Source organism: Neodiprion pinetum, chromosome 6, assembly GCF_021155775.2.
Source record: "Neodiprion pinetum isolate iyNeoPine1 chromosome 6, iyNeoPine1.2, whole genome shotgun sequence".
Classification (NCBI taxonomy): Eukaryota; Metazoa; Arthropoda; class Insecta; order Hymenoptera; family Diprionidae; genus Neodiprion; species Neodiprion pinetum.
In genome coordinates this window covers 2469597-2494793 of record NC_060237.1, presented here as the reverse complement: position 1 = coordinate 2494793, position 25197 = coordinate 2469597, and the positions used below count along the sequence as shown (strand labels likewise).

The 25197-nt window shown below is 40.4% G+C and overlaps 3 protein-coding genes across 9 annotated transcripts; 2 read left to right on the top strand and 1 right to left on the bottom strand.

Annotated features, from left to right (window-relative positions):
- The first annotated feature begins 336 nt into the window (after positions 1 to 336).
- mesh (sushi domain containing 2 mesh) lies at positions 337 to 9082 on the top strand. 3 transcript variants are annotated; one of them, XM_046630161.2, is made up of 16 exons: positions 339 to 910; positions 2162 to 2400; positions 2689 to 2876; positions 2971 to 3286; positions 3388 to 3556; positions 3650 to 3907; positions 3996 to 4189; positions 4332 to 4477; positions 4578 to 4859; positions 4929 to 5398; positions 5478 to 5752; positions 5838 to 6112; positions 6198 to 6349; positions 6452 to 6634; positions 8384 to 8534; positions 8622 to 9082. In XM_046630161.2, the coding sequence occupies exons 1-16, from the start codon at positions 487 to 489 to the stop codon at positions 8755 to 8757; spliced, it is 3858 nt and encodes a 1285-aa protein (XP_046486117.1). In that variant the 5' UTR covers positions 339 to 486; the 3' UTR covers positions 8758 to 9082. The 3 variants fall into 3 exon arrangements, with proteins under 3 accessions (XP_046486116.1, XP_046486114.1, XP_046486117.1); XM_046630160.2 differs by lacking the exons at positions 8384 to 8534; positions 8622 to 9082 and adding an exon at positions 6936 to 7934 and having other exon boundaries at positions 337 to 871; XM_046630158.2 differs by lacking the exons at positions 8384 to 8534; positions 8622 to 9082 and adding an exon at positions 6936 to 7934 and having other exon boundaries at positions 337 to 910.
- A 5442-nt stretch (positions 9083 to 14524) lies between these two features.
- Positions 14525 to 16636, top strand: LOC138191080 (ankyrin repeat domain-containing protein 27-like). Its single transcript, XM_069136958.1, has 4 exons — positions 14525 to 14791; positions 14915 to 15020; positions 15154 to 15454; positions 15531 to 16636. Exons 1-4 carry the CDS (start codon positions 14744 to 14746, stop codon positions 16423 to 16425), a joined length of 1350 nt encoding a protein of 449 aa, XP_068993059.1. The 5' UTR covers positions 14525 to 14743; the 3' UTR covers positions 16426 to 16636.
- An 89-nt stretch (positions 16637 to 16725) lies between these two features.
- LOC124221416 (arylsulfatase B) lies at positions 16726 to 24348 on the bottom strand. Of its 5 annotated transcripts, XM_069136955.1 has the most exons (11): positions 23834 to 24087; positions 22522 to 22713; positions 19935 to 20107; positions 19635 to 19865; positions 19351 to 19506; positions 19025 to 19280; positions 18780 to 18937; positions 18537 to 18672; positions 18012 to 18451; positions 17529 to 17952; positions 16726 to 17441 (listed from the first exon to the last, which is right to left on the bottom strand). In XM_069136955.1, the coding sequence occupies exons 3-11, from the start codon at positions 20094 to 20096 to the stop codon at positions 17419 to 17421; spliced, it is 1986 nt and encodes a 661-aa protein (XP_068993056.1). In that variant the 5' UTR covers positions 20097 to 20107; positions 22522 to 22713; positions 23834 to 24087; the 3' UTR covers positions 16726 to 17418. The 5 variants fall into 5 exon arrangements, with proteins under 5 accessions (XP_068993056.1, XP_068993053.1, XP_068993052.1 ...); XM_069136952.1 differs by lacking the exon at positions 23834 to 24087 and adding an exon at positions 24250 to 24348 and having other exon boundaries at positions 16726 to 17952; XM_069136951.1 differs by having other exon boundaries at positions 16726 to 17952; positions 23834 to 24085.
- Between the last annotated feature and the right edge of the window lie 849 nt (positions 24349 to 25197).

Here is a 25197-nt window from a genome sequence, read left to right as displayed (position 1 = left end):
CGGTAGTAATATCTGAAATCAAGTTTCGATGCGAAAGCGTGGTCGCCGCGCATTTGCGCCTGTATTGTACAATCCGAGTAATAAAACTTTGGAATACAGCGCGAATTACGTGGAAGACGATAAAAAGAAAAATTTAGTGAACGGAAACCCTAGTTTACTAAATGAGTAACTCTAGAGGTATCTGGGCCTTATCGCGAATGATGCGTTACCGTTGGACAATCGCCCTTCTTGTTCCCAGTAATCGTCGGATGAGTTTCGTTTCAAACTAATATAAGGACGGTAAAGACCTGCAAACTCTGTGTGGTGCTGGTATGGGAGGCGGCGCACGCACGCATGGATCATAGTATACACATCTAGAAAGATAAAACAAGTTATCACAGTGATATCAAAAGCAGCTTATCGCTTTATTCGTATCTCGTATAGGCATAAGGTTCAGTTGTCTTCTGGTTGAGTTTCTGATTAGTTTGCACTCCCGGATCGGGAAAAATGCAGGGGTTGATCGTTTCCCGGCGTAACGCGGTTGCGCCGCTCCTGCTGGTGGTTCTCCTCGCGGTCTCAGCAACGTGGGCCCAAAGTGAGGGTGAAACGTTCGAAAGTGCTTTTAAAATCGAAGATTCGGTTCCGCCGGAAAACGTAGCGGTCCCTGATCAGGAGGGTCGCTTCCAACCCCCGGAAACGTCGCCGTTATCCGAGCTGGCCGATCTGAACGGCGGTGTGCTACCGGAAACGCCGGCTCAGCCTAGCGCGGAAGAGGGAAACAGGGAGGTTGTCGAAGAACCGGAAGTGCCGAAGGAGGGTAACGGACTCGACGAAGAAGTCTCGCCTCAGGATCTCGAGCCGGAGCTCGCCCCGTCATTTGGGACTTATTCCGGTAATGAAGGCTTAAAAAGTGGAAAATACGTCGCCTACGGTGAGCAATTCGTTTCTTATCATTGGGCGTGACCGTTAAGTACTGGTTCCCATGTTTCGTTACACTGATTTGTTCATCGTCGTTTGGCTTTTTATTTATCGGGAGGAAAAACCGCGTCTTGTCAGCCAGTTGTTTTCGCGAGCTTGAAACGAGCGTCGTGACGCCGCTAGCGGATTTTTATATCATGAAACAAGTAGCTTGGTTCGATTGCATCGTATTCACACACTGGAGGGTTCGGAAAAATTGAAAATTCTTCGCCGCTTCATTGCGTAGATAATGAGAAGAAATTGGCATTAGGTATTTCTTCATGTTTACCACCAATTTTTAAATGCTAATGTTTGCATTCGAGACCCTGCCAAAGTTGGAATCGACGATAGCCACGTCGCGGCGTCGGTTCGAAATAGCAAAGACAAAGACAGTTTCAAGCTTATGGTACCAATTCGCTTTTCGTCGTGACGTTTACCGTACTTTCTATTTAAAGCTACGGCAAGCTAAAAACAAACCCGAATGGATTCTGCTATCTCAGATGAGTTTTTGTGACTCATTACGGTGCTTAGTAAGAATGTTTTTTCATCAACTACGCGAGAAGGTGAAGCGAAATGATTTGCTGGTTGAAATTTTTTATCAATAGCGACTTACTGTTACTGTATATCTGCAGTTATTTCCAGATTAAAAGTAGTACCAAACATAGTAGTGAGTCTTGAGGTTGATCGCGCGTCAACTTCGATGCTTTATCATATCTTATCGGAGTATTATCAGTTACTCACTAACTGACATGAATCTGCTATGATTCATCATTTGCAACACACCTTGCTTTCGTAAACGAAACGAAGCGTAGTACCGCGCAGGGCTGATAACGGGGGATTTCATTGACTTATTGTTAATTATATCGCTCATCGTCATCCCTTCAATTCCGAGGACGAATCCGTCTACTTTATATCGCGGAAGACTGTCACATTATGGTAGAAATGAATTTGATTCCTCGTTAACTCTAGTTTGATACTGCGCTTGACAATACGACGAAAAAGTTGGAAATCCTCTTTCCTTATCCGAAATTTACGTTACAGTATAATTATAACACATTTAGGTATAATGGATCAACCGAAGTTGATTTATAATCTTGATTTTTTACTCCATCGTCGCACCCTAATGTTAAGTGAAAAATTGCAACAGCTTACTTTTTGTGTTTAAATGTACACGGTGAGACCTTGTTACGCTGCTGAATCCGTGTGTTTCATGGTTTTTGTATAGATTCCGATGACCCAGAAGCTTATAGATATGCACCCGCCGAAGGTGGAACGACTAATTATCTCATTACGGAAAGCAGGCTGGCGACTATTAGGTCGCAATTTATGTATTGGTACTTCGATAAGGGTGGAGACAACAACAGGGGCGATTACCAGACAAACATACACGCCTCCACTAGCAGAATTCATAAGAATTTCAATTTCCAATTACCTTTCTATGGATTTCGATTCAATTACACTCAGGTGAGTAAGTGTTTAACATAACGAAGGATGCGCGATAATTGTAGTCACATAGATCAAGAATAAGTGGAGGGATAAAGTACCGCTGATATTTGGCTATCTGAAACGTTATTTCAGACGGCCAGCCATCGGCTACGAATTCTTGTTTGTAATTTGTCTTACACTTGTCTGTTTAATCGATCCATTGAATCTTTGAGAATGGGGAAACATTTTTCCGTACGTTTATCTGGAAATATTCAATAGTGTTCAGAGAGTTGCTTCAACTAAAATGCAGTCTTCATCCTCTCTTAGCTATCCATGAATGGTTACCTGGAGTTCAGCGACCCACCGGAACACTTTACTTACCCTTTGGTCTTTCCAGTCAAAGACTGGCCTGAAAAAAATGACCCAAGTTTCATCGGAATTTATTTTAGCAAGTGCAGAATAGGTAAACTGAGGCCAACGGATTTGGATCAAAGAGAGCCTGGGGTGTACTTCAGGTATTTTGATTACAGTATTCTTCAATCTCTTTGAATTTTTCTTGCCTTAAACCTGTGGTACCACATCTCTTTATTCCCGCTCAATGTCTTTCAGGCAAGAGAGAGATCTTCAAAGAAGAACGGATCAGTTTGGAGTGGAAGTCCGCGAACGAATTAAGTGGGACATACGCGAGGGTGTCGTTGGGTCCGACACCTTTGACCCAAAGCATGTGGTCATAGTGACTTGGAAGAATATGTCCTTTGCTGGAGGTATCGACAACTCTCTTTACCACACTAACACCTTTCAAATGGTTTTGGCCACTGACGAAGTTTACACTTATGCTATGTTCAACTACCTGAACCTCGAGTGGTCCAGTCACACAGAAGCTGGAGGTGATACCACCACTGGTGACGGTGGGAAACCTGCCTATGTAAGTCTACTTAGGAATCAACTTATTTACGTGCAATTCTGCGATCTGTTAATTTTCGAATGGAAAAGTACAATTGCCTGTTTCTTTGTCGATTTCCAAAGATTGGGTTTAACGCTGGAAACGGGACGCAAAGTTACGAGTATCAGCCCTATTCTCAAATGTCGACAGTTCGCGATCTCACTGGAAGAGGCTGGGTCAACGGTTTTCCTGGACGTCACATATTCAGGATAGATGAAAAGATTATGCTCGGAAATTGCAACAAAGACATTGGTGAGTAGTTTGATTCGTGGTCTGAGGAATGTTTTACACCGCATACCGTTGAATTATCTTAATGGTGCTAAACAATCTTGATTTCAATTACAGCTGGGACACATTTACCACTTGTGTTCGCACCGGAGAGCGGAAACATGCTTGGGGGAAGTGTGGTAAACATAACGGGTCCTTGTTTCGATACAAACGAGAAAATAAGGTGCATATTCGACATGGAGGAAGTAGTCGGCACTGTTATTGACACCAACAGAGCCATTTGCGTTCAACCATCTATGCAGGCAGAGGGATATGTTCGTTTTGAGGTGGCTATTGGAAGTGGTAGATTCAATTGGAAAGGAAAATACTTCGTCGGTAAGATGCTTCAATTACTGCAATCGACGTTACACTACCATTGTAATGTGTAACATTTTTGAATGCTTTGTCCATTTAATAATTTCAGAAACACCTGCAACGGCTCAAGAAAAGATATTTTTCTCTACCAGAGCTGTGCATGAACGATCTCCAGCTGAGATCGAGATAACTTGGAACCAATACAATTTAACTAGCAACCTGAACGCTGTCTTGCAAATTTCCTTATGGGGATATCGCGAGACCACTATTCGACCTGAATTCGAATACATTGATGTATTAGAGGCGAGTATTTTATCTGATTTCTTATCCTCGTACTCTCTGGTTGCCAGACGATTCCGAGATTCCAACGTTCATGCATATTCATTTATTATATTTATACCCTTTGAACAAATTCACAAAATTATTTATTCAATTTTTGTCACAGGAGAGCACAACCAATACCGGCACGTACACCATTATTCCTTCAAATTTCCGAGCTAGAGAGAATCCGTTACACCTTGACATGCACTTCGGCTTCATCAAAATAAACCTTACCAACCCAAGCCAATATTCTGGACTAAACATCTCGCCGTGAGTCTTATTCATTCGAATAAATGATACAGTGACTACATGTCACGACCATCACTCCTGCACTTACAAAATCTACATATCCCTGATAATTTGTTTCAAGAGTGCTGTGGAGTAGACCGATTCCTTTGGGATGGTACTTTGGGCCCCAATGGGAAAGACTTCATGGAACAAACTGGCCAAAAGCGCTCTGTAATAATTGGATTATGAACGACAGGTACTTGAAAAATTTTGCAGCTGAAGTAGCGCTTTGTCCGTGCACGTTGGCGCATGCATTGAATGACAAGGGCCGCTTTATGCCCGATTTTGATTGCGACAAGGACTCGAACCCCGATTGTTACTACCACCGAGGTGCGGTTCACTGCGTCAAGACTGGCGCACCAAAGTAAGTCCTTAGTAATCATCGAAGATAAAAATCACCCGGCTTTTACCTAACTGAAACATTGTGATACAGCCTAGACGGTTCAGAGCAGCAGTGTTGTTACGACAAAAACGGCTATGTCATGTTGACATACGATCAACAGTGGGGTTCACGGCCTGGTAGATCTCACAACTTGGGCTACCTGCCGTGGAACGAAGCGAATAAAGTACCCACCCTTTCTCACTGGTTCCATGACAAGGTTCCAGCATATCTTTGCTGTTTGTGGCAAGAGGAGCAAGCCGTTGGATGTGAGACTTTAAGATTCGAAAGAAGGCCATCTCAAGATTGTGTCGCTTATCAAGCTCCAGCTGTAGCTACCGTCTTTGGAGATCCTCATTTTTTTACGTTTGATGACCTGGAGTATACCTTCAACGGAAAGGGAGAATTCGTGTTGACCCGTGTCGATACTATCAAAGACAAACTTGATGTCCAGGCTCGATTTGAACAGATGCCAGACAACTTTTACGGTGCAGTCAACGCTACTCAACTCACGGCCGTCGCAGGTATTCGAAATAACATTTGAAATATGAAAAACTTCATATAGAACAGCGTTTTTATTTTGCTAATCTTATTTCATCTTAGCACGAGGCAATAATTCAGCTACAATAGAAGTTCGATTGCGACCGATGCATGCGAGATGGAGATACCACTTGGACGTGTTTGCCGATGGAAGACGAATATATTTTGATAGGACGTCATTGAAGTTTCAACATTTTGCTGGCGTCACAGTTTACACCCCGACTTATATTCTCAACCAGAGCGAAGTTGTAATCATGTTCCAGACAGGCGCTGGAGTTGAAGTTGTTGAGAATGAAGGGTTCATGACTGCCAGGGTCTACTTGCCATGGTCATACATGGTATGAACGATTCGTTTAAGCTAATTGTAAGTAACAGTGGGATTAATTATTCCGTACTTAACCGATATAAACAATATTTGTACAGAATAAAACACGAGGACTGCTGGGCAACTGGAGCTATGACATTTCTGATGACTTCACCAATCCGGATGGTACCATTGCATCCGTGTCCAATGTGAATAGTTTTGAAACAATTCATAAACAATTCGGTATAAACTGGATCCTTACGGATCGCGAGGATTCGCAGAAAGGAGCTGCCTTGTTTACGAGGGAATTTGGTAGAACGGCGAGCTATTACGCAAATGCATCATTTGTGCCCCAGTATCTCAGAACTCCGGTCGAATTTTTAGGAGCTGATCGGTATGGGTTGATTATTCGAAAATTACGAGCGGGTGCGCTTAGTCTGATAATCATATGGATAACTCACAAATTTTCTACTCCACAGCGTGGGCGATATAAATAGAGCAAGTGAATTGTGTGGTGATAATTATCAATGTCAGTACGACTATGGAATGACCCTCAATCGAGATCTCGCACATTTTACTAAAAATTATTACGACACTGTAACTGAGATTAAGGCAACGAATGGCAGGCGAAGTATGTTCACACATGTATTATATTAGTATTCAGTTGCAAGGATTGAGAAAGTTTTCCGTCAGAAAAAGAAAACCATGTGATAATGTGTGATTTGCATTTCAGCAATATCTTGCGGAATATTGGAGACACCGCGATTTGGTAGAAAAAGCAATTTCCTTTTCATACCCGGTACCAAAGTTACCTTCGAGTGCAATCAAAACTTTATACTAATTGGAGATCAGCGTCGAACATGTTTAGAAGGGGGTCAATGGGACATTCCGGAGTACGGATACACAGAGTGTCTACGTGAGTATGCATTCATAAATTTTCGTTTGTTCTGCCACATTACATGATTGAAATTGAACGCACCTGATTGAAACGGTTTACGCATCTGGGCGCTTTACATCGTGTAAGAAAGTTCAGACAGATATAAGCACTTGTTCGGAACCTCTAATGCATTTAGCAGGTGTGCAGAATGTAATTATTGCGGTCACGATATGGTGTTGAGTAAAATTAATTGGAAAGAATGCTTTTAACATCTGCGGCAGACTTCGTCACAACATCTTTGTTGATGAGCTTGAATTTCATCACTGCTGCGATACTGTAGGTCACATCGAGTATACTCAGAGAACAGCATGGACTATTATCGGAATAATAATCGCGGTACTGATACCAGCGATTATCATTGGGGCTCTGATAATAGTTTGCATAAGAAGGAATGCATCGTCAGATAGTTCAGCTAAATCATGGCGGTTTTCTGATCGCGGATACGGACTTGATAACGATTCGCCTCTTTCACGGCTAAGCACCCCTTTGAAGTCGGGCGAGCGAACCATTTCTCCTACTAGCGAAACTAGTACCGACGGCAGTAGTACTAGGAAACGAAGATCCTATGACAAATCATATCGTACCAACGAACCACTTCCTGACAAACCTTACACAGAATTTGAGGAGAAGGTTTGGGCCCTAGAGGATGATCCTGTAATTCGGAATAGCGTTGCTATATATGCAGAACCGCTTAGAAAAGCTGGTAGTCCGAGCAAAGAAAGTGATGTGTGAAGACATCTATTATTAAGATTGTTTTTATACGAAAGAGACTTTTAATTCATGTGTCATTGTAAGTCTCTGATGTCAGCTTCAATTATTAACTGAACTGTACTTATTTGTGACCACAAATTGCGACCTCATCAAATTCCTAACAATTGTAGTATTTTACTTCATTAATCATCCGCTACATTAGAATTGTTGCTTATGTGGAATAGAAATCTGGTATTCACTAAAAATAATATTACCTCTTGTGAGGAAGCAAATCAGATTTTCAGAGACGTGACTTATACAACAAATGAATTATAAACCAATAAGCTTTTTTTACGATGAAGTCTGTAGGAGTTTTTCTGTGTCTTAAACTAGTAGTAGTAATAAACATGCAGTCTTTTTTCGAATCAAGACCATATGTTGCAGTATATTATATAATTTGTAGTAAACGATTTATGTCATATACTGTTGTCGTATTATATTCTACTTATGCTGTAACGTTTATGTTATAATAAATAAGTACTACAAATTTTGTACTACCAGGAAATTTCTATTCCACACAAGCATTTTGAAATCGGAGAATTGTAATAAAAAACGCAAATTTTAATTGTACAGAATCGGTATTACAGTGGAATGGAAATTTCCAAATTTGTACAGGTGAAATTTCCATTTCTCAACATCCATTCAAACACATATCCTCTTATTACCGGTATCATATTCCTTGTCTTGGAGCTTGGTAACAATTCCCTAAAATCATGCAAGATATTACCTTTCATAATTTTATTGCGGCACAGAGATTATTGCCGATCGGTTGTAATTACTACGTTCTCGAAATACCTAAGAACGGTTTTATTTTTGGGGTGGGGTACTCTCCTGAAGGCTTAATTACATTTTGCACAACCGTTTAAACAGTAATCCGAATGTCTTAATACCTTACGATAAGGTATATTCACTTTTCACAGAATTTAATTTGTATCGATAATTTGTAATATTGATTCCTGATGAAATCTTCAAATACAGGTCAACAAGAGTATAGTTCAAGACAAGCTGGGATCACTTCAGGCATAGTATTTGCAGCTATAATTCCGATAATATTGGTCATAGTGTGTATTGGCTATCGAGTTGTTCAGAAATGGAAAGCTGAACGAGAGCAGGAAGAAGCACTTTCAAGGTAATAAAAGTTACTTTTCCTCTTCTCATGTATCTCTTATCGGTTCACTTATACCAAACCTGTTCATCCGAATATTGCAATTTATAGACAACGATCTACCGAGATGCAAAGGATTGCGCAGATCAAGCAAGCGAGAGAAGATGCAGAGGATGAAGACGACGATGAAGATGAAGAATCAGTTCCGAAATCTCCTTACGCAAGTAAAAGTACGGAGATCAATTAGGAGAAAAAATACCCAATAGTTGTATAATCCGTATTCGAAAAAAAAAGGAAAAAAATACGAAAGAACTCAGTCCCATTCCACTGTTTGGTGTTGAGAATTACACTTCGTGCCTGAGTAAATTTGAGTTTATGTAGATCGCACAATGCGAACCATTCAGATCATACCTCATTTAAATCCGCAATGTATCAGCGACGACAAATTATACATAATTAGATATAAGTTATTATACATAGGTGTACAATGTTACATACGCCTAGAGGTATGTAGCATATGTATAGTATACATAGTACAATACAAGGGGAGAACTGAGACGATCATTAATTAAGCTGGGCAATATAAATTCAGCTGTTATTATAGGCGTCTAACAATATTTATATAGAGAATCTTTTTTTTTTTGAATCAATAATATTATATATGATACATCAACTCCATAATGTTTATGCTGCCATATTTCGAATTTTTTCAAAATCAGACAAATTTCGTTACATATCTCACACTTACGTCTTAGCATCTATTCGTATGTACCTTGATATAAAACTTATATTGATTGACATTAATATTTTTGTTATAATATAATTGAATTTAGTGTTTTGAGATTAACTCTTTATCACACTCCTTTCATTGATCCGGCCAGCTTTCAATATGTAAGTCTGAATTTAGTCGTGCGTTAGGATTATAGTTGAAAATTAGGTTATTAGAATAACATGTGCTTGTCAAAGTACGACGTTTATTCATTGACTTTTGTATTTTAAAAATTATATCAAATACCTAACTAATGTGTTTCATAGATGATTTGCTCTTCGATATATAAATATAGTATCTATTTATATTATAACTGAAAATGTATGTATAGATGAGCGATTCGGAATGACGTATACGAATGTGGTAAATAAGTAGTGTGTGATGCAAGAGAGATTAGACAGTAAGAATTACCAATTTGCACGTGGATTGATTTTTTCTAAGCGATTATAAACGACAAATGGTATGGCGGGCATACCTTTTTTGAATCACAATCATTATGCTCATACATTGAGACAAGGTTTGCAATTTTTTTCTCATCTTTCATTTATTTCTACGCATATTCTTTTCAGTCGAAAGTCATGAGAGAATTCAAATTTACGCCTGATCTCGCATTCAATGGCAATACAGTAAACATCTGATTGACTAAACACGGCTGAATATTGGTCGGTTAGCGACATACGTTTACCAGCCATGCACCTGCAAAAGTTAGTTCTAAAAACATATTTTGTGTCAGAGGATGGTGCGATATGGGGGACACATATTTTTACACCGTAGGGGGACATAGAAATCACGAGAGTTTCTCTTTAAAGCGGTAAAGAAGTAATTGAATCAGTATATGAATCAGGAACAGCATCATATCCATCTTGAAATTCACAAGTTACTGTATAAAATTCATCACTTTGCTTGCACAGCTAGCTTAATCCATTTTCAAATTTGCCTCCCACCGTTTGTCACTTTGCCGCGTATGAGTCGCTGCTGCAGCGCTATCTTCAGGGTGTTTGTAGAATTCTGGGACGCCGACGAGTCGAGCGTGCCGAGGTCGCGTCCTGCAGCTCGATTTATATGAATTTGTGCTTTATTTAACGGGTTTTCTACAACTAATTCCTTCTATAAGGCTGGCGTTAGTGAGAAATGATCGAATAAGTAGTTTAGAATCGCGCAGAGATTCGTTTTCACGCGGTATGCTTGCAACTGATGTGTCTCAACGCTAAAGAAGTGACGATCGCGATTTGACCGTTCGTATTTACACTGCAGATTGAACTCGTAAATATTTCTTGTATATTTGTAAAGTAATCATGTGTTGAGTGTGCTATTGACTGGAAAATTTTCCCTTCTAATTCTGCCGTGATTATTTCGGGTATAATAAGTGATGTACGAATGCTACAACGACATACGCGGATACATACGTATGCGTATGCAATTACGTAGAACTGTACAATTTGCACGAGCCCACTCGATGTTCATTTTCTTTTTATGTAGCCCTGAACCATTTTTCGATATCAATTGTCTGTGAAGTGCGTGCGGATTCTGCAATAGAAACAATGATTACAATGTGTGTGTCGAGTGCTGAAAACTAGTCGTCGTCGCCGACAAACAACATTGTCTCGGAGCTAACGAGGAGAGCTGATTCGGTTCGGAATACGTTCTGGAACCATCGAAAGATCGGTAAGTCTCTCATACAATCTGATTTACAGACTTGTAAATTTTGTACTTGATTGACAGACTGCGTCGCGTATGTAAATACTGTGTATTATATTTTAATATGTATGCATCATGTACGTGTGTATGCAAATATGCATACGTATCATCGTATTAGCTTCAATCCTATGCTCATGTAAATACCGATGGAACTCGAGGTGTACCATTCGTTTCTCATTTTTCATTTATTTGCACGCATATTCTGACTGGTCGAATGGCGTCAGAAAATTCAAATTTACACCCGACGCTAACTTCAGACTGCGCAGTTCGTCCGGCTGTTCCAACCGGTCGAGACCTGCTTCCGAGCGCTGCTTCTAGCAGTCGGAGTGAAACCACGCTTGCCGACAGTCGAATTTGATCGCGTTGTTCGGGCTGTGTCACATAATTTGACCACTGTGTTCCCACTAAATTCATCGGTAGATAATACACGAACGGTAGACGCGCGGCTTGAAGGAAAAATGAGTTATTAATATGAAAAAGTCAGTGAGATACTTCGTGGCAGTTTTAGAGAACTCGTTTCTTCTTACGTGAAGTGCTATCTTATTGCTTGCTCGTCATCGGTAAATGCGTAATTGAATTGTTGGCATGCATTTCTAATGTTTTGCTAATTTAAAAAAACCGTCTACAAACGCGTAATAGAAAGTGAACAAATTGCGAGACGCGAAGGGTTGACAACACGGATCCTGCGAACTGGCGCGACCTTTTGTCCGATACAGACAGTCTGTAATAACATGAAATTGGATCCAAGTGTAATGTGTGTGTAATATTCTGTTATATTGTTATTGCAGTGTGAAAAGTGCAGCGCTCCACCATTCAACGTATGATGCTACGAGAACTACTATTTTTCAAGTGTGGAGCAACCCGGAGGAGGTAAGAATACTTCTTTTAACAATTGTTTGATAATTCATGGTAGTAATTTGAAGCCGAACTTTTGTCCTTGTGTAACATGCGGTGAATAAATATTGAAGTAGACAACAGTAATAATTAATTTGAGAACTGAAAATACAGATTGCTAAATTAATTCGAGTTTCATTTTTTGTTTTTCCAGAGTTAGGCAGAGACATCCGAGTGATTTCTCCATTACTCGGCAACGTTGGTGAGTTTGCATGTGTTTAGGTTACGGGTATTTCTCTGGGTTCCCTCTGTCACGTGGCGTGACGGTAACAATTTTATATAAAACTTCGATTTCTTAGCTGCATGGCTAGGCTCATTCGCGATCGCAACGATGCTTAACTTTTGGCCGAGTCATTTTTTTTGCAATCTATTTCACAGTAGCTCACTTAAAGTTAGAAATTCTACACGTTGCCGAAAGTGGAATGAGCATCGCGACAGGTAACCATGGCTTACTCGATATACGCGAAAACTAAATGTGTTTTGCTACTGATGTAATAATCTACGTTTTAATTTATAAATGATGTCGTTTAAGTGATTGGTTCACCTGAGGTTTCAACATATTCCAACGATTTTACAATTATATACACACTATTGTTTAATCAATGAAAATTTAAATCTAGCATAACGTAACGTAATCAAATTGCATTGTCAATCTTGAATCACTTTGAATTTCTTAACAGTCAGCAAGTACTGATCAATTGCAGGTTTAGTTCGTTTAGAAAAATGCTGATTAGCATGCAGGATGTATCTAACCCATTTTACAAAAAGTTGATGTACCAACAGTCCGTCAGTAATCATCAAAGTAACGTATACCTAGAATAATAGGGTAGGCCTTCAAGGTCTTCCTGTTGATCGCGTGAACGATGAGCTACCTAAGTATGTACATACATGCATACATTTGACAATCAGTTCATTCAAATCTGCGTCTCAAGTTGTATCTACCGAAATAGAGTATTATCGTTTTTTGAATCTCGCTATTTTTACTATCATCGTATAACAACTGGCTGATTATGGTACAAAAACATTTTGCTCTCTACAGGTAATCAACGGAAAAGTAAGTCACAGTGACCACGGCGCAAATGAAAAAGAATGATGTGTGTTGGAAAGAATGGAGAATCGTATAGATCAAATGTAGGTAACCGGGTAGGTAGGTGAACGTTTTGGGATCGGTCGCGGGGTTTATGCATGTGTGTGTGAGTCTCTCGTTTCAATATTTCCGTTGGGTGGTTCCGTTGGGAATCAGGCGAGGGTAGGAAGGTCGCGATCTGCCGTGATGTTACTAAGTTTTGTAATTTACAGCGTCAAATGATCATAGAGATTTTCTTCGTAAAACATGTAAAAGACTCTGATATACCTATAAGAGTCTCCGGACCATTTGTAAGCTTTTGCATTTTAACGACGTTCAATTTGCCATTTCTTGATACTCTACAACCAGCTTTCAGCCATTATTCAATTAAATTTTTCAGTCATTCCCAATTATTATTTTACTCAATTGATCTCTGTGATCGTCTGAATGGGTGATATGCATCTCTCGATCATCTATCGCGTTCCGTGGTACGCTAGATGAGGAGAGATGCTGAGCTCGAAGACTTCGCGTCGAAGAGGACCACCGACCGTCACGCCACACAATAATGCATGCTTTTTCTTCACCCCAATCTCCTTTCCGGACTTGATTCGCATCTCAGAACAACAATCCGTATCGCAATGCGTCGAATTCAAAAAGACGCAGATGCGGATTGGGTTTCTGTAGAATTTTGCGACAATTCCTAGATATTTAAACAATTTTAACACATTAATCTGACGTGCCTTTTTGCGCGTTAATCAATCACGGGAATCGGACGCGCCTTTTGCGCGTCGATTTCACAAACGGTACATGAAAAAGCGAAGTACACTTGGTATGCTGAGCATCCAGCTCTTTATTCAATTTTTTTACGAATAACCAAGTTTCAAGTTTGACTGCGCCTTTTGCGCGCTTACTTGATACTCTTCGGTTCTGAGAGAAAACTGGTCATTCGCGAGCGGCGCGGCGCTCAACGCGCGGGGATAAAAATCGCTGAGTGTAGCTAAAGTGTATAGTGATAGTGAAGAATCTGTGGTAAGTATTTATGAAATGGATCTTAGGTGTATAAAACTACAATTTGTTTACCTAATCATACCATTTTCTATTTCAGAGCAAATAAGCAATTTTTTTACAAGTACACCGAGAAATATCGACAATCCAGTCTGCTGCAGTCAAATACTGCCAAGTTGTAATTTTCGTCGGTTAAGGAGGAGTGTGGAATTACCACACGACGAGTTAACGCCATCCTGCTCACGACATTATTTGGATGTCTTTACAGGGCACGGTTTATTCGCTAGGAGTGATCCATTTACTGCTCAAACCACTGAATTATTCCATTTTGATCTAACGCAAATTGAACGATTTTTTTTCATGCCGGGAACCGACTTATACCAGCAAACGAGTAACATTCGATTGACTTGCACATCCACTGCCTTCGTAGTGGTAAATATCGTTCGGTTACCGACATCAATTCACCGCCGAAAGTTAGTTCCAAAGACCTAATTTGTGTGAGGAGGCGCTCGTACGCATCCTTTGCCCTCTATTTCGTAGTCACTTTCAGTTTTCATCGATGGCACCACCAGTACTGCATTCCATTGACACGTGCCCAACATGTGACCATGTGACACTGAATTGTAAACATTCCCCTTCTTTTATCAGATGACTCGCCTGCTGTAATCAGATTATGATATTGCGATAGTAGCAGCTCGAGTGCGATGACAAAGGTTGTGGGTTGTATTCACAAAACATAATGTTGCATAAATTTCATCCAATCTGCCAAAATTACCGGAACCGTTTTATCGCTAACCTATAATGGATCCTGACGAGATAGTTTACAACGAATTTTACCATACTTTAAGGGTAAGATTCGAAATTTTATTACTTCAGTACCTGGTTTTATGAATTAATTTTGTATTCTCCGTTTCGCCATACATTTTCTGAATTGTTACCAATTACGATACTGATTGTCTTTGTGATTTCCAGAATGAATATAGAAGAAAATATGACCTTGCGTTATCGAAATGCTGGAATATCTGTGTGCCTGCTGGTAACTCATTGCGGGGCTTGCCGATAACGGATGAATTTGTCGGTAACTATTCTTAGTACATATTTTTATTTGGAACGGCGCAATGACCATTAGTTGGTCAATAACTCAGTATTATTTAGTAATTGACGACGCAGGCAAAATTAATATGGTATTCTACATTGCCTCTGCCCATTAGATGATCACATTCTAAAACCACATCCTGAAATACCACACCATTTCACTTCAATTGGAGAAGATAATTCTTGTTTATACAAATTTGAAAACACATCGCTGAAGCTAATAGAGGAAAATGAGTCAACGAAGGTCAATTGTCAACATAAGGTCGGGATAGTATCCATTGAGAAAGGATACAACAAGGAATTTCAAATATACGTAATACTCGTTATGGAAATGCCGATTCACCCAAAATATATCTCGCCGAATAGTCGGATCGAAGATGAAGTGAAATTGAATTGTAGCGTCGTCTCGTATAAGGAGTAAGTAACTAGAGTAAGTCTGCAAGCAATTGCTAGAAGTTGAGAAAAATTTACAAATTAATTGTTGAATTTGCAGTGCAAGAGGCTTCCTTGATCAGTTGTCGGACCAAGCGAATACTCAGTTTGACAAACTGAAATCCACGCTAAAGCAAATTGATTTGGACGATTTTAATTCATCCGAGGAACTCAGTTCAATGCTACAAGATCTCACTCGTCGTTACTGGGCAATAATCATGCGTAAGCAGAGTCTTTGCCTGCAGCGAGATGCTCGATTTCAGAAGCTGCTTAGTACCTCCTTGGAAGTATTTATTATGCACTTTATGTACGATAAGATATATTATCTCCTCTCGCGTGCGCTGCTGCAAGAAGATATGTATCTCAATAAGAAACTAAGTCAATTCTTCGATGCTGGTATTACACCTGATCAACTGGGGGCTGACGAGTCGTTAGCTATCTCACTACCCGCTGCCATAGTTGAACTAGCAACACTGGACGCACGAGAAGGTCCGCTGGAGAAATCGCTCTGCTTAAGAAGCACGCTGGATCTGATTGTCGCCGAGGTTAAAGCAGCCATTGCCGAAGTACAAACAAAGACTGAAAATGACGAAATAACGGTTTCGTCCTTCGTTTATACTCAATCCACAGACGAGCTGATTCCACTGCTCATATACGTAATCGTAAAATCTCGTCCTAAACGACTCGTGACTGATTTACACTACATCAAAAATTTCCTTTGGTCCGCATCGCCGCGTGACGGACTTTCCGATAGTTTATGTACCTTTGAGGCAGCGGTAGGTATTTTGTTTCACTTAGAAGTACACGACTTACCAGGCAGAAGTCGCAAGGTAAAAACAGAATTACCCATCGGTGAACTCTTTGATGTTATAGCTAAATCCGATCAAGATTTCACGCCTTTAGACAGACAAATACACCAATTGGCTACTATGTTAGAAAAGTGTACACAGAATTGATTCGTTCTTTTTTGATTAATTTCTCTCTTATACGCGGACTTATGACAATGACAACGCAATACAACGACTTGCTATATTATTAAACTACTGTAAATTCAGTAGCATAAATACGCCTATGAAAATTGATTCTCGTACTACTTATTACGTAAAGTTTACGATACTTACGAATTGTTTCGTACATACATAAATAAAAGAATATTTTACAGTACAATTTTTTGTGTGCAATTATATGTTTTTGCTCTTCATTTTGAATCGTACCGGAAACATGAAGGCAGAATCAGTGAAACAATAGCCCCATACTAGTTTTTGTGCAAAATTTATTAGAATCAACTCGAAAGAATAATTTCCTTCAAAGTATTCTTTCGCACAATCTTATGTAATATGTACAAATAGATGTATAAAATAAGTGCAGATATCGATATACAGTCGACTCTCTCAATATGGCCAGTCATGGGGGTGCAGGGGAGGATATTTTCAAGAATTAGCATACCCTTACCAACAATAGGTTCTATTCTCTTCTAACATTTCACTTTGTTGCCGACCCTAATGCGAGAGTCGACTGTAATAGGAAAAGAGGTAATTAAAGAGAAGTACTAAAAACTTGACCAGCAAGTTTAACTTCTCCGTTACACATCTCGGAATCTTTCGATTACCGATGGGAATCCGAGTAAGTATAGATGGATATATGACGCTGCAGTCACAGATGGTATACATACCATACCAAAGTGATGCGCTCTCTGAATGTTGAGGTAGTGCGAGATGATGTTTAAGAATGGTAGCCTACGTAGATAAGACTCGCAGTCTTTCGTCCCCGTTCCCAGTCTCGATATCTTTTCGCAAGTCCATGTATGCCCGTTTATTGCATACTGCAGTCTGTAAAAAAGAAATGAAGAAAGGGAACGGAGATCAGCGATTAACGGCCTCGCTTCGGACGTAAGTAATGATGATGCTGGTGGAAACGGGCCCGTATCTTGCACACCTCTGACCCCTCCGTCAGTCGATATTCCGTGCCAGATCTTTGAGAGAAGCGAACTCTTTGAAACTCTGTATACTTTTCGGATTTGGTAGGACCTTGGTGGATTCTAAAGCAGCGGAGTTGTTACCATTGTCATTCCCTTCTCCGGGTATCTGCTGGAAGGTGCCATGCTCGGGGTGAGATTCGGTGCATGAATTCTTCTTAAACTTCACTGTGAACAGCACTATTACCCCGACCGTTGTTAAACCCAGTAAAACCGCAATTAAGGCGATCGCAGGCCCCGATATTCTCTTTGGCTCTTCCGAATCAGTGCTGCTGAATTTCATCGGGATAGGCTCGTTCCAGTTCACCCAGATACCCTGCCAGTTCTTCGGGTCAGCTTTTGGATCTGAGTCAACGTTGCTCGCTGGAATAACGGTCACTCGATGTCGCATCAGAGCTTCTTCCAGCGTCGCGAGAATTAGAGGCCTTGTCTTCGCTAGATTTACCATCTCGCAAGGGTCTTCCTTGATGTTGAACAGACACGGCGACTCCAACGGATTACAGGCAATCTGAAAGAACGGTTTCCTCGTTAAGTATAAAGACTTCTAAGGACTATCGCTTCAATTACCTTGTTCTCTTCTTTGACGTTGCAGTTTAGCACGGCTTCGCTCCTCAGGGAATGAATTTTTAGAGCAGTCAGTATAGTAACAGTCATTTGCGCTCCTTCCATGTGATTTTCCCTCATTTTTTTCACTTCTTCCACTTGCCTAGCTGTTATTACACCAGTGAGAGCAACCCCAGATCTGCTTTTCATGACCAAATCTGGATCGTAGTTTGCCAAAGTCTCAGAAATGGCATCGATCTCCGGTTTTCCCGACTCTCCGTACCATTCTAAACCAGAGCTAGTGGCTCCAATAATGTATTTAAAGTCTCCCATTCGTATGGCCGCGTAATTTGCCACATCATCGATGTTCACCACTACCTCTGAACGCGGGCTTGGCTTGTTACTTCGCAAGGCTGGCCACATATTAACACCGTCTATGTTGCCGAGAGCTGCGACGTCCAATCCTGAATAAATTTTTTTTACAAAATACACGATAATCGGTGTTTGCCATTGCAAAATCCGGTCCCCCGGGACATTTTTCCACTTTACCTGCAGCCGCGTAGAGTGTTGGTAACCAGTCAGTCATATACATGAGTTGGTTGGATACTCTGTTCGTTGCATCTATCAGGGGACTCCATATCGCCGCGACGCCGCGAACTCCACCTTCCCACGGACTATCCTTGATCTGGAGATAAGACGAATCTTTATCTATGAGCCTGGATATTAAGAATTCATACCCAAAAACAATCCGCGAATGGTTTTCGTTTGTACGACAAATCTTTGTAAACGCACCCCGCGCATAGGGTAGTTGCTTCCTCTGTTGCTATGAATTCCGTACGTCGGAGCACCATTGTCAGACATAAACAAAATTATGCTGTTCTCCAGCATCTCTCGTCGCCTTAGGGCTGCCACCACTTCGCCGACGCTCTGATCGAGTTTGGACACCATTGCTGAATCGGAGATCGAGGATTTAGTAAGAAATTGCGAGGTTTCGGAAGAATCCTCAACTGTTTGAAGGACTGATCAGTTATACTCACCTGCGTAAATACGTCTTTCTGGGTCTACGATATGCGTGAATTTTGCTACCTCTTCGTCGGGTGCTTGAAAGGGGTTGTCTTGATTGCCGGTGTGCGGAGCAAGGTGTGACAGGTACATGAACATCGGGTCGTCAGGATTGTGGGTTTCGATCAGCCTAACCGCTTCATCGGTGAAAAGGTCGGTGGAATATTTTCCAGCGGTGTCCCGGGCGACTGTCATATTCCTCCGCATGTCGAATCCTCGGTAGGAGTCAAACTGAAATAAAAATAATTCGCTATTACTAGACTGTAGACTGCGGCATTCAGAGTATATTCTGACAACTCACCGTAGCAGCTACTTCATGACTGTAATAATCTTGAAGCCCGTTCCAGTATCCAAAGTGCGAATCAAAGCCTCGATACGTTGGCGTGTAGGCCACTCTATGGTAGCCCAAATGCCATTTGCCAATCGCGTGAGTCTTGTAACCCGCATCTCTCAGGTACTGTGAAAAGGGAATTACTATGCTGGTGATATGATAATGTGAAAACTGATGCGCGGAAATTTAACGAAGAGAGAAAATTACGATCACATTGTATCAACGGTTTGGAAGAGTATAATATCGTCGAGCACCTCTGGCATCAGTTTTTCCTTGAGCGGTAGCCCTCGAGGCTCTGGTTCCAATATAACTGAATGCTGCATTCCAAGGTGAATGGGATACTTTCCGGTCATCAGCGCAGATCTGCTGGGCGTGCATAAGGCGGGTACGTAATGGCTATTCAGTATGACGCCGTTATAAGCTAAGGCGTCGATGTTCGGCGTTGGTATTTGGTTTGAACCGTGAAAACTAACGTCGTTCCATCCCTGGTTGTAGATATTTTTCAATTAAAAACATAATATCGTCAGACAGCCGCTTATTTATAGATCACTTACCAAATCGTCGGCTAGGATCACTACTATGTGTGGTTTTTTTGATCCTTCCATTGGCTTCGATCTCTGTTCCCTTGTTGAACTGTAAGGCATTCCACTGGGACTTCCTGCGATGTGCAAAAGCACGGCCAGCAACGTTGCTAGCCGTAACCACACGGCGACCATCCGGGAATACTCTGAAAGAGAAGCACTTTTCAAATCGTTCAATTTCTTGTTTTTGTCAACCGAATCTCCATTCCCAACAGACTTGTAACTATTCATGTTGATAGTGCGCGTGCAAATGGGTTTCATTGTCGAAATATGGTATCAGAATTTGCGCAATGCGGAAGAAAAAATGGTCTATCAAGACTTTGTGATTGAACATGTGAGAGGGGTGGTGGGGGCGAGATCATAATCTTACGTCTTTAAGGTAGCGAACGATATTTGTAATTATTACTGATATGGTTAACCGGCGATAGTTTAGCAAGTTGAACTTAAACGATTGAGCAAAGAATGGATTTGTCCTTGGCGGCTGATTTTTTTTTATTAATTTTTTCCCTTCTCTCTAGATCTCTCTTTCCTTCGATGTATACCTATGGGTATAAATACTTGGACGTAGCAAATGATTGCCACATCTGTACTGTTGCATACTTAACGATGTAATCCAAATTTCATGAGCGCCAAAATTCTAAAAGACACTGTATCAAGTTGAGATTTCTAATCGGTATAGATTTCCAGTTATTTAATTGAAACTCAGAAGTTATCGATTTATGAACATATTTCATCGGTTTCTAAAGTCTGAACGTCTTCGAATACAAATTTACAAGAAATCACACATACTTTTTTCAACTAATAAAAACATTTCACAAGGTTTGAAACGGTTCTATGAGAGGTTTAGGATTTTGCTTGGTCAGATCCCTTACACATGGATCACACCACATAGATCAATGGATTAAGTTTGATAAGACATCAACTTAAATTAGTTCTAGACGTAGAATTTATTCTCACAGAATGACTCGGCGTTTCAACTTTTTTGTTTATAGCCATTACGCGTCGGAAATTAACGTCTATCCGACAATCGGTTTTGTCGATCAAATCCTGAACAAAATTTCTGCCGTATCGTTATGCGTGTATTTATATAACACGTAAATTCCGATTATTCTCAGGAATTCGTGCACTCGTTACAACAAAGCTTATCGCCACAATATTTGCTTATTCTCAAAAGTCACAATTTGACGAAATTTGTTGATGTTACAATATGACTGTCCGATTAAACATTCGTGACCATTATCTTTGATTTACTCGACACTGGACCAAAATTCTTTCCTCGTTTCGTGATGGAAGAAGACTCACCACCTTTCTGTGAGTGAGCAAACTAAACTTTTGCCCTTCGTAGATCATTGTTAACAATTGTTTAATATCTTTTAAAATCGCCTTAAAAAAAATTATTGATTTGTGCCCAGTATAAATATCTGATCGAAATTTGAAGCCTTATTTAAATTCACGATTTTGTCGCGGAATTTGAAAACATGAAAATCGCCTTTTGCGAAATTTTTCGATCGTGGAAGGTCATTGCCGCGCAGTAATAAAGAAGAAAGACCCCCGGTTTCGAATGTTACGTTATAAAAACTATGCATACACTGGATAGATGGTGAAAGGTGAGGACTTGAATAGAAGTTGGGTCTTCTACTCTGCTGCCGATGGTCAACGGCGATCAGTATCGAACAAACTTACGAAAAACCGCTCAGCTCGCGTAACGGTATTGGGCTGTTGTGTCGAATCTGATGAATTCCGACCATTGTTGTTCGCCCGGTAGTAATTCACAAAGTACACGATCCATTTTTCTCGATTTTTTTTTTCTGGTGGGTGCCTCGAGACATTCCACGGCTTCCAAAAATCGAATTCACTTAGTCAAGTACTGTACACGTAATATTTCATAAAAACCTTATTCTTCTTTCGCTCCAGTGTTTCTGTCACGCGGACCAGATTTTAATTGTAGTTGAAACCACGAAAGAGTAAGTAAGAACAGGATTACAGAGGATATCATTGTGTTGCTAGAAAGTTAAGGTACTTGTCACATCTCATTTACTATCGCGAGATCGTCTTTCGCTTTTACTCACTTTCAATTCTCGCGTCTGATTATTTATACAAGAACTTAGCTCTCGGAAACAAAAAACGAACGTTGTCCAAATCACTAACGCGTCTTTAGAATGCAGAAGCATGCCACTCTTTATAAATATAGCTTTTTATAAGAGTGTAGCTTGTGAGAATTGACGAAAAAATCGAAAAGGGATTGCAACGAAAATATGAAACCAGCGATGAGCAACTGCCAACGAATATTCAACAAGTTTATAACGATCAACACCATCATCAGATATCAAGATACAAAAGAACAGTGATAAAGTAGTGAAAAAATTTATATAAAATCGAGGAAAAACATCGCAAAGATGAAGAAAATACGCGGAGGATAGGTGGTGAGAGGTAGGGAGTTGGGGGATAAATACGTGAGATGCTTTCAATGTTTAACGACTCTTGGTGCTCAAGGGGTCGTGATTACCATCGCTTCCAATATGTAGGTACGATAAAAAGTGAGAGAGGGTAGAATACTCACAAGTAATGAAAGTAATTACAGTCGAATCTCTCGGGTATTCCAAGTCGTTGATGGTCCACGGGTGACTGTCAGGTGTAAGGATTTCATGAATTTGTCGAGCCACAACGTCCTTCTTGATCGACTCGTTGCTCTGCTTGCGTACCCGAGTGGGGACCAATCGAGAACGGGACGTTTCCAGGTCTCGGGGTAAAGCTTGAAAATTCATTGCAACGTATTTATTTTCATTGAACTGATTCAATGTCATGAAAATCAACTCTCTTATGCAATTTTAACAATCGTTTAAACTGTCCCTGTCCTTGCCAGGTCTCTAAATCTCCTCGCCTTGATGCACTTTCCCCTGTTTTGTGCCATGCGTCAGGCAAGTGCAAGGTATATCACGATCAATTCCATGCTCACGATGCATGATATTGGAAATCTTATTATACTTTCATGAAAACTTATGCAAGGATGTAGATTATAGTCCATTCCGGTAATATCTGTGTGTATGTACTGTAATTTTCAGCGTATTGCTTGCAATGAACGAAAGGTTGTGGACAATGGATAATACGCTATCCAACGGTGTCTAATTGGCAATTAGCTCGAACAGAAGCTGCTGCAATAATAAGACCTTGACTCGGCCAGTGATTACGAATTTACGAATTGTCGTGTCGACGGACTGATCAATCGATTGACTCGATACTTGCTGGATTGATAGATCGTACTTATGAACTTGCTGTACGTGCGATTGTTCAGCTATGTTCAAGTAAAAATGGATAAAAGCAGAGTGTTGATTGGTTTTTAATGAAGTATGTAGTAGATTCGAAGCCTCGTTTACCGCTGACACATAGTATTCCCTCCGGATAGGAATAGGATGGGTCGTACAAAATTGAACAGCACATGAAAACGTACAATGTATATAATCACACATGACCCGATGATCCAAGATATGCCTCAACACGTAAGGCTCATAGAAAAAAGAAGCGAGCCGTTAGATAAGAGAACAGTTTGAATTGATTTAGGCCACGCTGACTATACCGCATATCATGTCAGTTGCGAATCTCTCAAGACTATTGACAACAGAAGTTTCTATGCGAATTTCGTAATCGTTTCGATGTATTTGAATAAACTGTGAAACAATGGCTTGGAAATTTATTTTTCAAGGGGTTCTGGGAACCAGGCACGACCTTCGGGCAACTAATGATCGGCGAATTCAGATCCGTCAGGACACGCGTCATCGGTTACAACTCGAGCATCGATTACATGCATTATGCATTTGTCGTAAGAATCGCGACTGGAAGAAGATGAATCGATAATTCGTGCGATATTCCGTTACCCTGGTTCACGTAAGAATCCTTCCGCAGGCTCGGAAAGCTTCCATCTCCGTCCATATGTGAAACGTGACGAGTATAAGTGACTCAATTAAAATTCATTACCTCAGTTTCCACGGTTACGACACGTTGGGAATATTAATTCAGCTGTTTCTGCTGGAACACGAGTAAACGATACACCGAGAAAAGAGTTTATTTACTGTTTAACAAACGTATATTTGGATGTGGTGAAATGAATGTTTCGTCATTATTATCAAACTTTGGCTAAGCCAAATATGGTTTCTTATTCGGTTCAATTAAAATTTGACAATAATAACGAAACATTCATTTCGCTACATCCAATTATGCATTTGATAATAGTAAATAAACTTTTTTCTCAGTGTACACGAAGATCCCGTGTTCAGAGGTGCTCGTATAATACCTTTTTCATCTCTTATTCACGCACTGACTGGCAGGACCTTATTTCTGCAATACCTCTTTGACCGCTGCTATAATTATAGGCGTTATAGGGTTATCACGTCTTAGCTTCTACTGATACACGAGACGTACTTCACGTTCGCATGCGCGCTCGAATCATCAGGATATTCAAATATTATCAACAATTGGATTTTATGTTACGTCTATGAAACGCTGACGGGAGAGCCTCGGAATTGTTTGTAATAATGTGTAATCGCCTGGGCGCGCACTTTGGAATTCGAGAATCCGAATGTTTTACTTTACATCCGCGGTAATTTTCCTTGTTTACGTCTTTCTGGTCCATTGAACGTCCAATGACCAAATTATAACTTCGGCGGGTATAATGCTAGGTGAAATTGACGATCGAACTCTCGGATTCTCTGCGTTAACTCAGCCGTTATTTCCACCATATACAATTGGGTCTCAAAGCTTGGATATCATATTTTGTGACGTGTAGGCTGACAGTATACAACGTAGATACTTGAATTCACGTATCGAGACGATTTGTTCCGAATTTTTATATTTCTGTTTCTTTTGGCTGCCGGGTGCAAAACGTGCCGCAGAAGATCGACAACTAGGAATAGGAAAATACTTTTTAAATTGTGAGTCAAGTTTCCGCCGCGGTCTCGTTGCGTTACATTCCAAGATATCAGAAAGAGATGAACTCTCAGTGGATTCCGTTATCTTTTCTCCTGGTGTCGACTTTCCTCTACTAGTTATTTTCAAATAATCAGTTCTGAAGTCAGAATAAAATTACCTGAAAACGGAGTTATCTTTATTGCTCAGAATAATTACTTTGTGGTATTTGTAAAAGTGTCAGTGACTGATTGAGACATGTAGGATTAAACCCATTAAATTGCAAGATAACGATTTGAAATGTTTGTTTTCACATCATCTTTGATCTTCGAAAGAC